The sequence below is a fragment of the Megalobrama amblycephala genome, linkage group LG15 (genome assembly GCF_018812025.1).
Source record: "Megalobrama amblycephala isolate DHTTF-2021 linkage group LG15, ASM1881202v1, whole genome shotgun sequence".
NCBI lineage: Eukaryota > Metazoa > Chordata > Actinopteri > Cypriniformes > Xenocyprididae > Megalobrama > Megalobrama amblycephala.
Window position 1 is genome coordinate 25,650,660 of NC_063058.1, and position 13,879 is coordinate 25,664,538.

General features: G+C 37.3%; 1 protein-coding gene across 1 annotated transcript in view; it reads left to right on the top strand.

The window, feature by feature from the left end:
- Positions 1–8,728: 8,728 nt before the first annotated feature.
- The window catches only part of LOC125247569 (NACHT, LRR and PYD domains-containing protein 12-like), a 55,609-nt gene continuing 50,458 nt past the window's right edge, over positions 8,729–13,879 (top strand). Inside the window, exons 1-2 of the mRNA XM_048158934.1 lie at positions 8,729–8,978; positions 9,065–9,238. Coding sequence (XP_048014891.1) covers positions 8,893–8,978; positions 9,065–9,238 — 260 coding nt within the window. The 5' untranslated portion in view covers positions 8,729–8,892. The remainder of the gene's footprint in view (positions 8,979–9,064; positions 9,239–13,879) is intronic.

Below are 13,879 nucleotides of genomic sequence, written 5' to 3' on the forward strand. Positions count from 1 at the left end.
TTTGCTTGGTTAGTAAAAACATTTTTTTTACGTCATTCGAAATAAGGCCAGAAAACACATACTAAACATATATTTCAGTACCAGATGTAGTAGACTAGTGTGTTAAATACAAAATTATTGAAAATCATCCTGCCCACTCATATAAAACATGTCAATGCCATGAATATTCACACCTTGAAAGAAAAAAAAATACTATTAAAAAAAATTACTATTAATGTGGAATGTGACTGTGGGACAGGCAAAGAAGAGTGAGAGGAGATTAAGAGAATGGGTATTTGTTTGTTTTCATTTTATTTACAACATTTTCCACAATATAATCCAACTATAAATAATGAAGGTCAAAGGCACATTGAGCACACTGATCTGACTGAACACAGAGACTTAACAGTTACATACCTATGTGCCATTCCTGGATTCAGTTTCTGTTTAACTATAGACACAAGTAAACCATTACTGGCATTTCCAAGGTGTTTTCCCATTTCCCAGACATTTGCGTTGTGGCACAGAGCTGGTACAGCGCTCTCAGAGAAAAACAGTTTGAAAAGACTCATAGATAGCAGGACTCATTTGTGCTCCAGATTCAAGTGCAGGCAGGTATCTGGTCAGTCTAAAACAAAAAAACAAAACAAAAAACAACAACAACATAAAGCAAACAACTGAGCATGATATCAATGATATCATGATATCAATAATGTAACACCTACAGTGCCCTCCACAAATATTGGCACCCTTAGTAAATATGAGCAAAGGTGGCTGTGAAAAAAAAAATCTGCATTGTTTATCTTTTTGATCTTTCATTCAAAAAATTCACAAAATTCTAACCTTTCATTGAAGGAAAAGAATTGAAAATGGGGGGAAAGCTCATTATGAAATAAATGTTTTTCTCCAATACACGTTTGCCACAATTATTGGCATCCCTAGAAATTCTTCTGAGTAAAATATCTCTGAAGTATATTCCCATTCACATTTACTTTTTTTAGCACACCAGGGTGACTAGGAGCATGAAATTGTGCAGCCATGACTTCCTGTTCCACAGGAGTACAAATATGTGTAAACAAAAAGGCCAAATCCCCTTAATCATTCATCACAATGAGAAAAAACAAATAATATAGTTCTGATGTGCAGCAAAAGATTGTTGAGCTTCACAAAATAGAAAATGGGTATAAGAAAAAAGCTAACGCATTGAAAATCCCCATTTCCACCATCAGGGAAATAATTAAGAAGCTTCAATCAACTAAAGATGTTACAAATCTGCCTGGAAGAGGACGTGTGTCTAAATCGTCCTAATGTGCGGTGAGGAGGAAAGTTTGAGTGGCCAAAGACTCTCCAAGGATCACAGCTGGAGAATTGCAGAGTCTTGAGTCTCAGAAAGCCTAAAAAAATTACCAAACAGCACCTACATCCCCACAAGTTGTTCGGGAGGGTTTCAAGAAAAGTCCTCTTTGCTCATCCAAAAACAAACTCCAGCATATTCAGTTGTCAGACATGACTGGAACTTCAAATGGGACCGGCTTCTATGGTAAGATGAAACTAAAAAAATAGCTTTTTGGTAGCAAACCCACCAGATGGGTTTGGTGCACACATGGATAAAAAGTACCCCATGCCCACGGTTAAATATGCTGCTGGATCTTTAATGCTGTGTGCCTGTTTTTCTGCTGGAGGTCCTGGACGTCTTGTTCAGATACATAGTATCATGGATTCTATCAAATACCAACAGATAAAAACTCAAAACCTGACCACTTCTGCTAGAAATCCAATAATGGTCAGTGGTTGGATTGTCCATCAGGACAATGATCCAAAACAAACATCAAAACCAAAACAAAAATGTGTCACTGAGCACAAAATGAAGCTTCTGCCATGGCCATCCCAGTTCCCTGACATGAAACCTAAAGAAAATGAGTGGAGTGAACTGAAGAGAAGAAGTACCAACATGGAGCTGGAATCTGATGGATCTGGAGAGATTCTGTATGGAGGAATGGTCTCTGATCTCTCCTCAGGTGTTTTTCAAACTCATCAGGCATTATATAAGAAGACTCAGAGCTGTTATCTTGGGAAAAGGACATTGCAATAATTGGGTGCCAATAATTGTGGCCAACATGAACAAGAGAAAAACATTTATTTCATAATGAGCTTTTCCATCCATTTTCAATTGTTTTACTTAAATGAAAGGTTAGAATTTTGTGAATTTTTTTAATGAAAGATCAAAAAGATAAACAATGCAGATTTATTTTCACAGCCGCCTTTGCTCATATTTCCTAAGGGTGCCAATATTTGTGGAGGACACTGTATATTATTAAAGGGTTAGTTCACCCAAAAATGAAAATTATGTCATTGTTTACTCAACCTCATGTGTGGCAAAAAAAAAAAAAAAAAAAACTTTATTCAACAGTATCTAGTGATGAGTGATTTCAAAATTTGAAGCTTAATGAAGCAGTGTTTTGAAATCTCCCATCACTAGATATTGTTGAATAAAGTTTTTTTTTTTTTGCCGCACAAAAATAATTCTTCACAGTTTTGAATGGTGTCTTACTCCAATCTGTACAATCAAAATGATGGAGTATTTTAAGTTCCTGTTATCAGGACAAAAGAGTGAACACACCTGTGCATTTGTCGACCCCAGAGGGTTAAAGCTCAAAGGCCAGATTTACTAAAAGCTTGTGCCACCGCAAACCCTCTTTTGCCGTTAAAAAACTGTCAGGATTTACTAAAGACATGCAGTGTGAAATTAGTGCTGAAGAGGCAAGGACACGGATATTTTTGCGGCTGAACTTATTGCCTATGCATTTGTAGTTTTCCTTTTTTAGACACAAAATTTATGGAAGGAGAGTATTTAAATGAATCACGCAAGGTGACTTACTAAGATAAACCAGACATTAACCAACAGATTGCGTTGGTCATTATGGAAATGATCCAGCTGTGTCTGTGTTCTTTAATTTGCACGTTGTCAGTAGATCACAGGCAGAATTTTCCACTCCCATCTGCCCTTTTTAGAATTGCGCTCTCACGCTAATTTGCCCTTTTTAGTAAATCTGGCCCCTAATCTGCTACTGCATTGCTGGAGAAAAAAACTTGGAACAGTTCTCAGCTATTAAGAACAAAGAGATTTGATGATGCCGTTCCTGTCATTTACATGTCCAACTGTCAAGTAATGAACTCCATGAACCCCTGATCAACTGAGCGCTAGAGTCTCTAAAATTATACTGTGTTCCAAATTATTATGCAAGTGACATATCAGTAGAATTTCAGTACAATAAACATTCAGATTTTATTTTTTTTAAGAAAGTATTTGTTTGTTTATTTATCCATGTCTTTTTAGATAACTGGTATCAATCTCAGACAAAATAATTTGCCAGGTGTACTTAGTTAACACTCTGGAGTCGGCGGTATCGCCGGTGATACCACCTCGTTTTTTTTTTCTTACCAGTGTGAAAGAGACTAAAAATACTCTGTCAATTTTGCACATACAATTAAGAGTTATACTCAATTTTAATCTGTGAAATACCTTCTTTTATTTGTGTACACACAGAGTAAAAAGAAAATGTTGTGCTTTTTGCAAAATAAAGGAAACTAACATGATGCGTGATCTGTCGTCTCCCTCTGAACGAAGTCCAATCTGATAATTCTCAGAAAATGAAGTGTAACTTAGTTAATACTAAAGACAAAAAATGAGGCTTATGTCTAAAGAAACAGTGGAATGTCAGGTTTTAAATCGTATAAGTCAAATCGAAAACAAAAATTCTCTGTTTATGTAATCTGAATGAAAAGATAGACATATCAGATGTCTGTGAGTCAGCTCATTATCCACTAATGTGGCCACGCCCATGGAGCAAGCGCTATTCAGAGGCAAATTCTGAGGCAATACATGTATTAGAGTCTTAGATCTTTTTAATGATGTATAGTTTGTCAACGGCGCATAAACATTTAGGCTATAGCCTATATAACAAATATAATAGCCTATATGAAATGCCATAGAGGTAGGCCTAACATAGATGTTGAGATGCTTTGCATCACAGAAATAAGAATTATATTTAAAGTATATTAAAATAAGAACCATTATTTGGTTTGAGACTTCTTTTAAAAAAATTATAATAGTAATGCGTCCAAACTTTTGACTGGTACTGTAATTTAACATAGGCCTATACAAAATTTTCTTTACATGATTTTCAATAATACATGCATGCATGATATCATAAAAATCATTTTTTTTGTCAAGAGTAGACATTATATTAATGTATTCCTGTTATCAGCATGATCACAGAGGGTTATTTCGCATAGCCTACCTGGCTGAAAGGGCTCATTATGCGGGTCTTTGTTTTCTCAGGTGTGAATCACAGCATTATTCATGAAGATTCACGCTTCCATGTATACTGTGTTTCTTGACAAAAAGTGTCTTACAAAATGTATATATCTATATTGTTTTATATGAATGAGTAGACAGGATAATTTTTACATCATTTTGAAAAAAAAAAAAAAGTCTACAACCTCCAATACCCAGATGTCTTGTGAACACATATTTTGTATTTATTTTGTGCCTTATTTCAGTGACTTAAGTTTTTTGTTTTTCAATAACCACACATAAACGTTATTCCTTCAAAAATGTACATGTACATACATGTTCCTCACATATTATGGTAGCCTAGTTTGTGCTGAATACAGTATAATGACACCTTTTCCATTAATATGTTTATGAACAACTGAAAAAAGGGCATGTCAAAACTTCTCCAGGGCCCCAAAAATCCTCAGACCCCAGAGGATTAAATGGAAACCCTAATTAAAGAGGTTGTTCCACATTATTAAGCAAGTCACAGTTCTCATGCAATATGAGGAGGAAGAAAGATCTTTCTGAAGATGAAAAGCATGGAATTGTGCTGATATTGTGTGAAAACTGAATGGAAATTGAATTATCATAAGATCTGTAAGTGATTTAGTGCACAGCAGAACTTGGTCAGATAAAGGCTTATTAACCTGTTAGCCAGCACCCCTGCTTTTGGAAAATCCCAAGAAATGACATACCAAAACTAAAACAGATACAGTTCATGAACCCTTTGCACTAAAAGCATAAGTAAGGTCTCATTTGAAAGCAGACACTTTGCAGTTCATGGTAAACTCATAATTAAGTATTAATTATAGTTAAAAATAGCTTCAAAGTTTTGAAAAGTTATTAGAAATTTATTTTTATGAAATATATTTATGAAAATAAAAGTGAAGTTGGCCTTGTGGCAATCTAGAAATGCACTGCAGCTGAAGCCACATGTCTGACCATGTTACATTTCAAATCTGAAGATGACAAGTTTAAAACTCTGAGTTTTATTACATGTTTTTCAAGACCATGTCATGACCACTTTATTTAGAAAAGACTCTAAAATGTTAACTGATGTTTATTGTCATCTATTCAAGTGTATTGTCCATATTGGGTTTGTGGTGCTAACTGCCCCATTCAGTTTCAGTCTCCCCTGAACACATTCACACCTCTCCATCCTGCTTATGGCTCTAATTATTCTTTTCTTTTGTCTATATTATAATTACTGATGTTCTATTCAAGATGATTTAATCCCTCATTTCATTCACCAAACTTCTCACTTCACCTTCTTTCAAACTGTATCTAATGCCCTTCGTGGAAAAAAAGACAGAAAAAAAGTGAGCTTTACGATTCAAAATGATTTATTTGCATTAGCTCAGAACAGGTGCATCCCTGGGCTCGTAAGCATGTTAGCTAACACATCTTAGCACACCAACAAAACACGACAATGTATAAGATTAAAGCCACATTTTTACTCCAAACTTACTAGGTTTTAAATAACCTTCTGTGATGTGATGTGGCTTCGGATCAAAAATCAGACAGAAAATATATCATTGTATGCTATTCTGCACAATGAGAAAAGCTATCTTGATTAGCATTGCATTATATAAATAATCTACTATTATGAATACCTGACATGGCGTGAAGAACACAGATAAACCACATATCGTCACAATCGTGTATTTATTACTTTCAAAAGTGACGTTCTGTATGTTTATATCAATGATTATAGAGATGTCTGGTAGCCTCTGTTAGTTCCGTGTATGTCACATGATTGCCTCTTGTTCATCATGTGTTATTTGTGGACTAGTGTGCACAGAGCGCCCTCCGGCTGCAGGTATGATTTGAAAACACAGTAGTCAGTGTATACAGCGCTCATATGATGACAACAGCATGTTTTGGGTAAAAATTGAATAAATATTACTCCTCTGTATAGAAAATTGACATAAACGTATGAGAATCCATCAATATTTATCCAAATGTGCATGCTTTTAAGCTAAAAGCCCTGAGGGATGTTATTTTGTGGAGTATTTTCATGACGATCTCACAGGAGTTTTTTTTATCAATGGCTGAGGCTGACGCTCATATTTCAATAAAAAGGTAACGACTCCGTTTCTCATATTCATAACTCCCAACGCATATTAACAAATAACGGTCACTATATGATGTTGAGAGTAAAATAAAGATTAAAAATTGAAGCTCGAGTCTTAGATCTTTTTAATGATGTATAGTTTGTCAAGGTAATTACATTAAATCTAACAGTAAATTTGAGCTAATTTAAACAAAGAAGCTTTGGTGTGTCGGCGCACCAGTACAGGTTAAGGAAAGTTCCTGTCAAAATATTAATTGTATTAAAAGGGCAGCTATAAAAAAAAGCCAGTGTTGAGCAGCAAACAGGTATTTGAAGCTGCTGGTATCTCTGGAGTCTTGAGAACTTCTCCATGCAGGCTGGCAGTTGTGCATAAAGACGCATTTCAGCCACCACTAGCCAGAGCTCACAAAGAGAAACATTTACAGTGGGTTTAGAAATACATGAAGACTCATTTTTGAAATAGTTTTATTCACTGACGAATGCCGTACTATAATGGATGGTCTAAATGGATGGATTTCTTGATGGTTGGTGAATGGCCACCATGTTCCAACAAGACTGCGACATCAGCAGGAAGCTTGCGGGTGATGATTTGGGCTGGAATATTGGGAGGTGAGATGGAAGGTCCCTTTAGGGTCTCTGAGGGTGTCAAAATGACTTCTGCAAGGTATGTGTCGTTCATAACTGGCCATTTTCAGCTATGGTATAAAAAGAAGGATAGTGCCTTCTGAAATACAATGCACTATGCACTATCCCATGATGCAAAAAACACCACAGCAATAAAAATTGTTTGAAAATGTATTTCTACACCCACTGTAAATGTTTCTCTTTGTGAGGTTTGGTTAGTGGTGGCTAAAATGCAAGGTTCTCAAGACTCCAGAGACACCAGCAGCTTCAAATACCTGTTTGCTGCTCAACACTGGCTTTTTTTATAGCTGCCCCTTTTAATACAATTAACTTGTTTGACGGAAACTTTCCTTAATAAGCCTTTATCTGACTGAGTTCTGCTGTGCTCTAAATCACTCACAAATCTTATTATATTTCAATAATCTGCATTCAGTTTTCACACAATATTAGTTTATGCCTTTTGCACAATATTGCACCATTTCATGCTTTTCATCTTCAGAAAGATCTTTCTTCCTCCCCATATTACATGATAACTGTGACTTGATTAAAGGATTAGTTCACTTTTAAATAAACTTTTGCTGATAATTTACTCACCCCCATGTCATCCAAGATGTCAATGTCTTTCTTTCTTCAGTTGAAAAGAAATTAAGGTTTTTGATGAAAACATTCCAAGATTTTTCTCCATATAATGGACTTCAATGGGCACCAAACGGTTCAAGGTCCAAATGACAGTTTCAGTGCAGCTTCAAAGGGCTTTAAACGATACCAGACGATGAATAAGGGTCTTATCTACCGAAACGATCTGTCAATTAAAAAAAATAATAAAAAAGTTTAAGTTTTATAAGCACAAATACTCGCCTTGCTCTGTTCTGTGATGCGCCTTCATGACGTCACATAATATCTTCGTCTGCCCGATGCTTGAGAGGTGTGTGTCGCCGCAGCAGTTTCTTCCTCTGTGTATTTCGGTTCAAAAAAGTAGGGCAGGGCGAAAAACTCATCTTCTCCTTGAAGTTCAAAAGCGTCCAACATTGTTGTTTTACCTTTTTTTGTAAACAGCGTTTGACTTGTAAACACTCAGTACTTCCGCCTACGTCAAGCGTGACCTTTTCAATGTAATTGCGTATTAAGTGACGTCACAAACGCGCATCGCAGAACAGAGCAAGGCGAGTATTTGTGCTTAAACTTTTTTTTTTTTTTAAATGACCAATCATTTCACTAGATAAGACCCTTATTCCTCATCTGGTATTGTTTAAAGCCCTTTGAAACTGCACTGAAACTGTCATTTGGACCTTGAACCGTTTGGTGCCCATTGAAGTCCATTATATGGAAAAAAATCCCGGAATGTTTTCATCAAAGACATGGACATCTTGGATGACATGGGGGTGAGTAAATATCAGCAAAAGTTTATTTAAAAGTGAACTAATCCTTTAATAATACGGAACAACCTCTTTAAGTAGGGTTTCCATTTACCTAAGTATACCTGGCAAATTATTTTTTCTGAGATTGATGCCAGTTATCTAAAAAGACATGGATAAATAAACAAACAAACACTTTCTTAGAAAAACTAAAATGTGAATGTTTATTGTACTGAAATCCTACTGATTTGTCACTTATGGCACTTATTTGGCACAATAATTTGAAACACAGTGTAGACGCATTACCTGTCACCACACCAATTAACATCCTCTCAGTCTTGATCAGAAGAACTTCCTTTTAGGATCTGTTCCAGGTTATAACCCCTACCTGATTTTAAAAATGTAATACCATTGTTTTTTTTCCTCTACACAGGCTACATAGCTGTAATCTCACTGCTCAGTCCTGTGAAAATGTATCATCAGCTATACAATTGTTAAACTCTGTACTGAGAGAGCTAGACATGACTAACAATTGCCTGAATGATTCTGGGATAAAGCTTCTTTCTGATGGACTGAAGAGTCCAAAGTGTAAACTGGAGATACTGAGGTTTGAGTTTGAATGCTTTCATTAGTTTTTTAAATCACTTCTAAGATTTATTCTGTATGAAATTATTTAGTTTTTTTTCTTTTCAGATTTCCCATATGTAATCTCACTGCTCAGTCTTGTGAGAGTTTGTCATCAGTTTTACAATCCTCAGTCTCTGTTCTGAGAGAGCTGGACCTGAGTAACAATGACCTGCAGGATTCAGGAGTGAAGCTGCTTTCTGATGGACTGAAGAATCCTAACTGTCAACTGGAGATACTGAGGTACTAAAAATATATCTTCACCTGATGAAGGTCCAGTTACCAAAATTATGTTTTTAAAGATATATATTTTATATGTGACCCCTCACGGAAACCAGGGACACAAGTCGGCAGCACAACTATTGCGCAAACTGAGAAAGAAGCGGGTTTTTTTTTTTCAAAATTGGTGATTTTAGTTTTTTTGCAGAATCTGTTAGTTGAGATCACGAAGAAGCATCTCTGTGTTTTAGGTAGCAGTATTGGTTTATTTAAAAGCGTACATTTTGAGGTTGAAATCGGCTTGTTTTTCTGGGATTCTATCTCACAGTAGGGGCGTGTCATTGTCTGTTTGTATTTCCATACTGGAATCGGATACGCCAGCTTTTGTTTCTTTTGTTATTGCCGCCGCCCTCCAAGGGAAGCGTGGCTACTTATTTATGCAGCGCTCTGGCCGGCTCTAGCTGATATCAAAATTTAATGAAGATGGACGCCGCAAAGAATTTCGCAGACGAGCTGAACCGTGGCCGTTACACCAAAAATGTTTTGAAGTACAACATACGGCTGGATTCTTTAGCTGTGGAAAAAAGAGTGTCAGGACATGCGAATTATTGGACATTTAGAGGCAAACAGACGCATAGTAGTGCAAACTTCAGAGATGGTTACATCCACAAAGAAGACCCCGACAAAGAGAAAGTGTGCCCAAACAACTTATTTCATTGGAGGCAACGAGATCTTTTCTGTTTCTTATGGGGTGAGTTTCCATAAACATCAAAATTTGTCGTTTTGTGTTCATTCTAAGAACACGTAGGCTACACGTTATCTCATGTGTCTTTTGCTATTAGCTAGCTCAGGAGTTTCGTTTTAATTGTAATCGTTAGCATCGTATCACTTGCCAAAAACCCCCATTACTATAATGGGCTTTTAGATGGTAATGTTAGCATCTGCTATTAATTTGAATAACGCTTCAACTGCTTGAATTGACTGGTGTGAATGACTTAGCTCATGTAAACCTTACTATTCTTGAATTGAATGTGACGCTAATAATTTTAGCCAGTTACTACTTAATATTCTTAACAAGGATTTAGTAATGTAATAGTAAATGTATCAGATTAAATTCCTACGTAAGTAAAAGTATAAAGTATCCGTAGCCGTAAAATGTGCGTTATAAGTCAAAAGTAAAAGTATTTATTGAAGAGTTTGATGTACAGGATTTTTTTAATCCTTTGACTCAAACCAGGTCTAACCACTAACTGAGGTCTAAACCAGGACTATACAGTTATCACAGAATCCTGTTAAAAAAGTCCTAATGTCAAAAAAGATAAATTACTGACATTTACAATGCACATTATCCTTTATTATTAATAGTATGCGGTCCGATTTTTCCCGTTGCGTCTGTTGTTGCTATGCAACCATGCAGCTTTACAGGGGGTATGGCTTATCTAAATGAGATGTAAATGAGCCCTTTTGTCACTCCCAGCAGGTGAGAACAGGCGAGAACTGCAAAATTAGAGGTCATTTTCTGCCCTTTGAGCATTTTTGAGTGCCTACCTTCAAATGGCCACAACTTCTCCAAATATTATCAGATTTCCATGTGTTACACATCGTTGGAAAGGTTGGAGACTACACTTTCAAAATCTGTGAATAACTCAAAATGCCCCAGAACCGACTTGTGTCCCTACTTTCCGTGACTGGTCACACATGCTAGTTCTAATGTGCGGGATCCTTTTTCCTCTTTTTTTCATAAAAACTAACAAAATGCAATTACTATAAATTATTGTTACATTTTGCCACCGTTTGTGGCATCTGCTCTCAATTGAATGCCAGAAAAGACAAAAACAACATTTGCAGGCATGATTTTTTTCCCATATTATTTTATTAGGGGTGTCACTGTTAACCCATTAACTCATGTGATTAATCACTAACATGTTAAAATATTTTAACGCAATTAATGCAAATAATGCAAATTTGCTTCTTAAGACGACAAGTTTTTTCAGCCCTAGTTAGTGGAACAAAATCATGAAGAGGATGTTCATTCGGAGCCATTTTTTGTATTAATTTGATGGTGGATTGCTCTCTCCTACTTTGCAAATCAGGTAGATGTACTGATGTTTTTATAATAATTCATGCTCACTTTTGCATGATTACCAGTAAAGCTGCTTGTTCTTTCATACAACCAACTAACAGCACATTTGCATACTCTAGACCAGTGTTTCTCAACCCTGGTCCTGGAGGACCCCCAACACTGCACATTTTGAAAGTCTCCTCTGTCTGACACACTCATTTCAGGTAGTAGAGTTTCTTCTAATAAGCTGATGAGTTGAATCAGGTATGTTTAATTAGGGAAAAAGACAAAACCTGCAGTGTTGGGGGTCCTTCAGGACCAGGGTTGTGAAACACTGCTCTAGACAGTGTCTTATCACAGAGCAATACATACTGACTAGATGTAACGTAACAGCATGACAACAGCGTTGGAGATCCACTTGCAGGCTTTATTAACAAATGTAGTCAGACAAGCAAGGTCAACACCAGCAAACAGTAACATTACGGGCAAGACAAAAGAGTAATTCACAATACAGGTGAGGGTCAGGGCAGGGAGCAAAAGATCAAACAGTGGGAAATCAGTCCAGAGGTCAAAAACAAGAACAAGCCAAGACAACTGGGTAAATGCTTGGTAGTGCAGCACAGGCTTACAATACTTCGCCGTGTGTGCGTGAGAGAGTGCATCTTAAATAGTCTGTCTGATTGGTGAGTGACAGGTGAGTGACTAATCAGTTCCTAGGTGAGGGATTATGGGAGATGGAGACCAGTGGGTATCTGGTGTTGAGTAGGAGAAACAACAAGGATTGGATTCATGACAGAGCCCCCCTACAATGCTACATTAATATTTTTATTATCATTACCAGCCATTTGTTTCATTATTTTAACTTCATTTATTACTGTAAATATCCCAATTTCAGCCTTACTGGCCATTGACAATTGGCCCTTGGCCACTGAGTTGTATTTACCGTCACATCCTTGTGGCGGTGGTACACATGGCAGTAATAGGCATTTTGGTTGACCACCTGCTGTGCCATGATTAATTGGGGGGGACCTAATGCTGATGAGGTCTAATGGAGTTTTTGAACTACTGCAATGTGGTCTTTCTAACTTTGTCTGTCTGGAAACAGCTGCTAAAAATCTACAGGTTGTGATATAGACTTCCGGTATGGCGGCGAGCTGAGTGAACGCACGTTAACCTGCTCTCCTACCCTGTTGGCTAATTCCTTCATAAATATTGGACTTGAACGAGTACAATACCTCTATTTCGATAGATAAGCTTAGGGGGATGCCGTTGTCACAGAAGAAAGTCGGTCAGGGGCGAAATAAAACTCTTCAAGCTAAATTGTCGGACTTTACGACGGCTAACTCTAGCAAGAAAGCCTCAGCTAACTTCGAAGCCATGGATTCCGACGAGGTTAATGCTAGCTCGACTCCTGAGGATAAATCGTCGGACAGAAGCAATGACACGGCGGAGGGAGAGTCCGGCCATATGGCAGCTACCATTCTGAATGCTATTAACGACATGAAAACGGAGTTTTCCACCAAGTTTGATGGCATATTGTCTGCTATTGAAAGTGTCAGGAAAGACATCACTGACTGTGCAGAACGAGTCACGGAGGCAGAAACAAGGATTTCGACAACTGAAGATAATGTCGCCGCGCTCCAAACAAAAGTAAGAGTCCTAGAAAACAAAAACAAGGACATGGAGGAAAAACTACTGGACCTGGAGACGAGATCAAGGCGCTCCAATTTGAGGCTGGTCAATTTGCCTGAGGGAGCGGAGGGTGACGATGCGTGTGCCTTTTTGGAGAACTGGCTACCGGACGCGCTGGAACTGCCGCTGGGGTGTACAAAACTAACTGTGGAGAGGGCTCATAGAATCGGACCAGGAGCACACAATAACCCCTCACCCCGAACGCTGATAATGAAGTTTCTGAACTTCAGGGATAAAGAACTGGTGACGAGAGCAGCCAAGACAAAAAGAGAAGTACGTTACAAGAACCATACAGTGAGATTTTACCAAGATGTGGCGGCAGGTGTTCACAAGAAGCAAAAGCAGTTTGACGAGGCGAGACGGCAACTTCGTCTAATGGGGCTCCGATACGGCATCATCCCTCCTGCCCGACTACTAGTGACTTATAAAGAACGGTCGCACATCTTTAACAACCATGTTGAGGCAGAGGACTTCATCAAACGGATCAGGTCAGAAGAGGGACCGGTCTGAACTATTAGAAAATGACTTGGAGCGTCGCGGTTTACAAACAGTTTACAAGATTGAGCCGATTATAGTATGTTCAAGGTTTTTTTTCTCAGAGTTTATAGTGACTGTTAAAGCTATGTCACTCTCCTTTCTCCGAGTCTAAGCTCTATACGTATTTCTTTTTTTTTTTTTTTTTTTTTTTTTTTTTTTTTATAATTTTACTCTTTATAAACAATAGTTAAGAGGCAAAATGTATCTTTGGCAATTGCCACTGCGTTAATTTTAAAGTAATTGGGGTTATACTATCGTACTTCATTTGTGTTCGGATTCTCTTAGAATAATATAGGGCCTTCAGTTTATGGTAAAATGAGGTTTATGAAAGAAAATGTATAATGTTCAATTATGGTAACTTGGGAGGGTAAGGT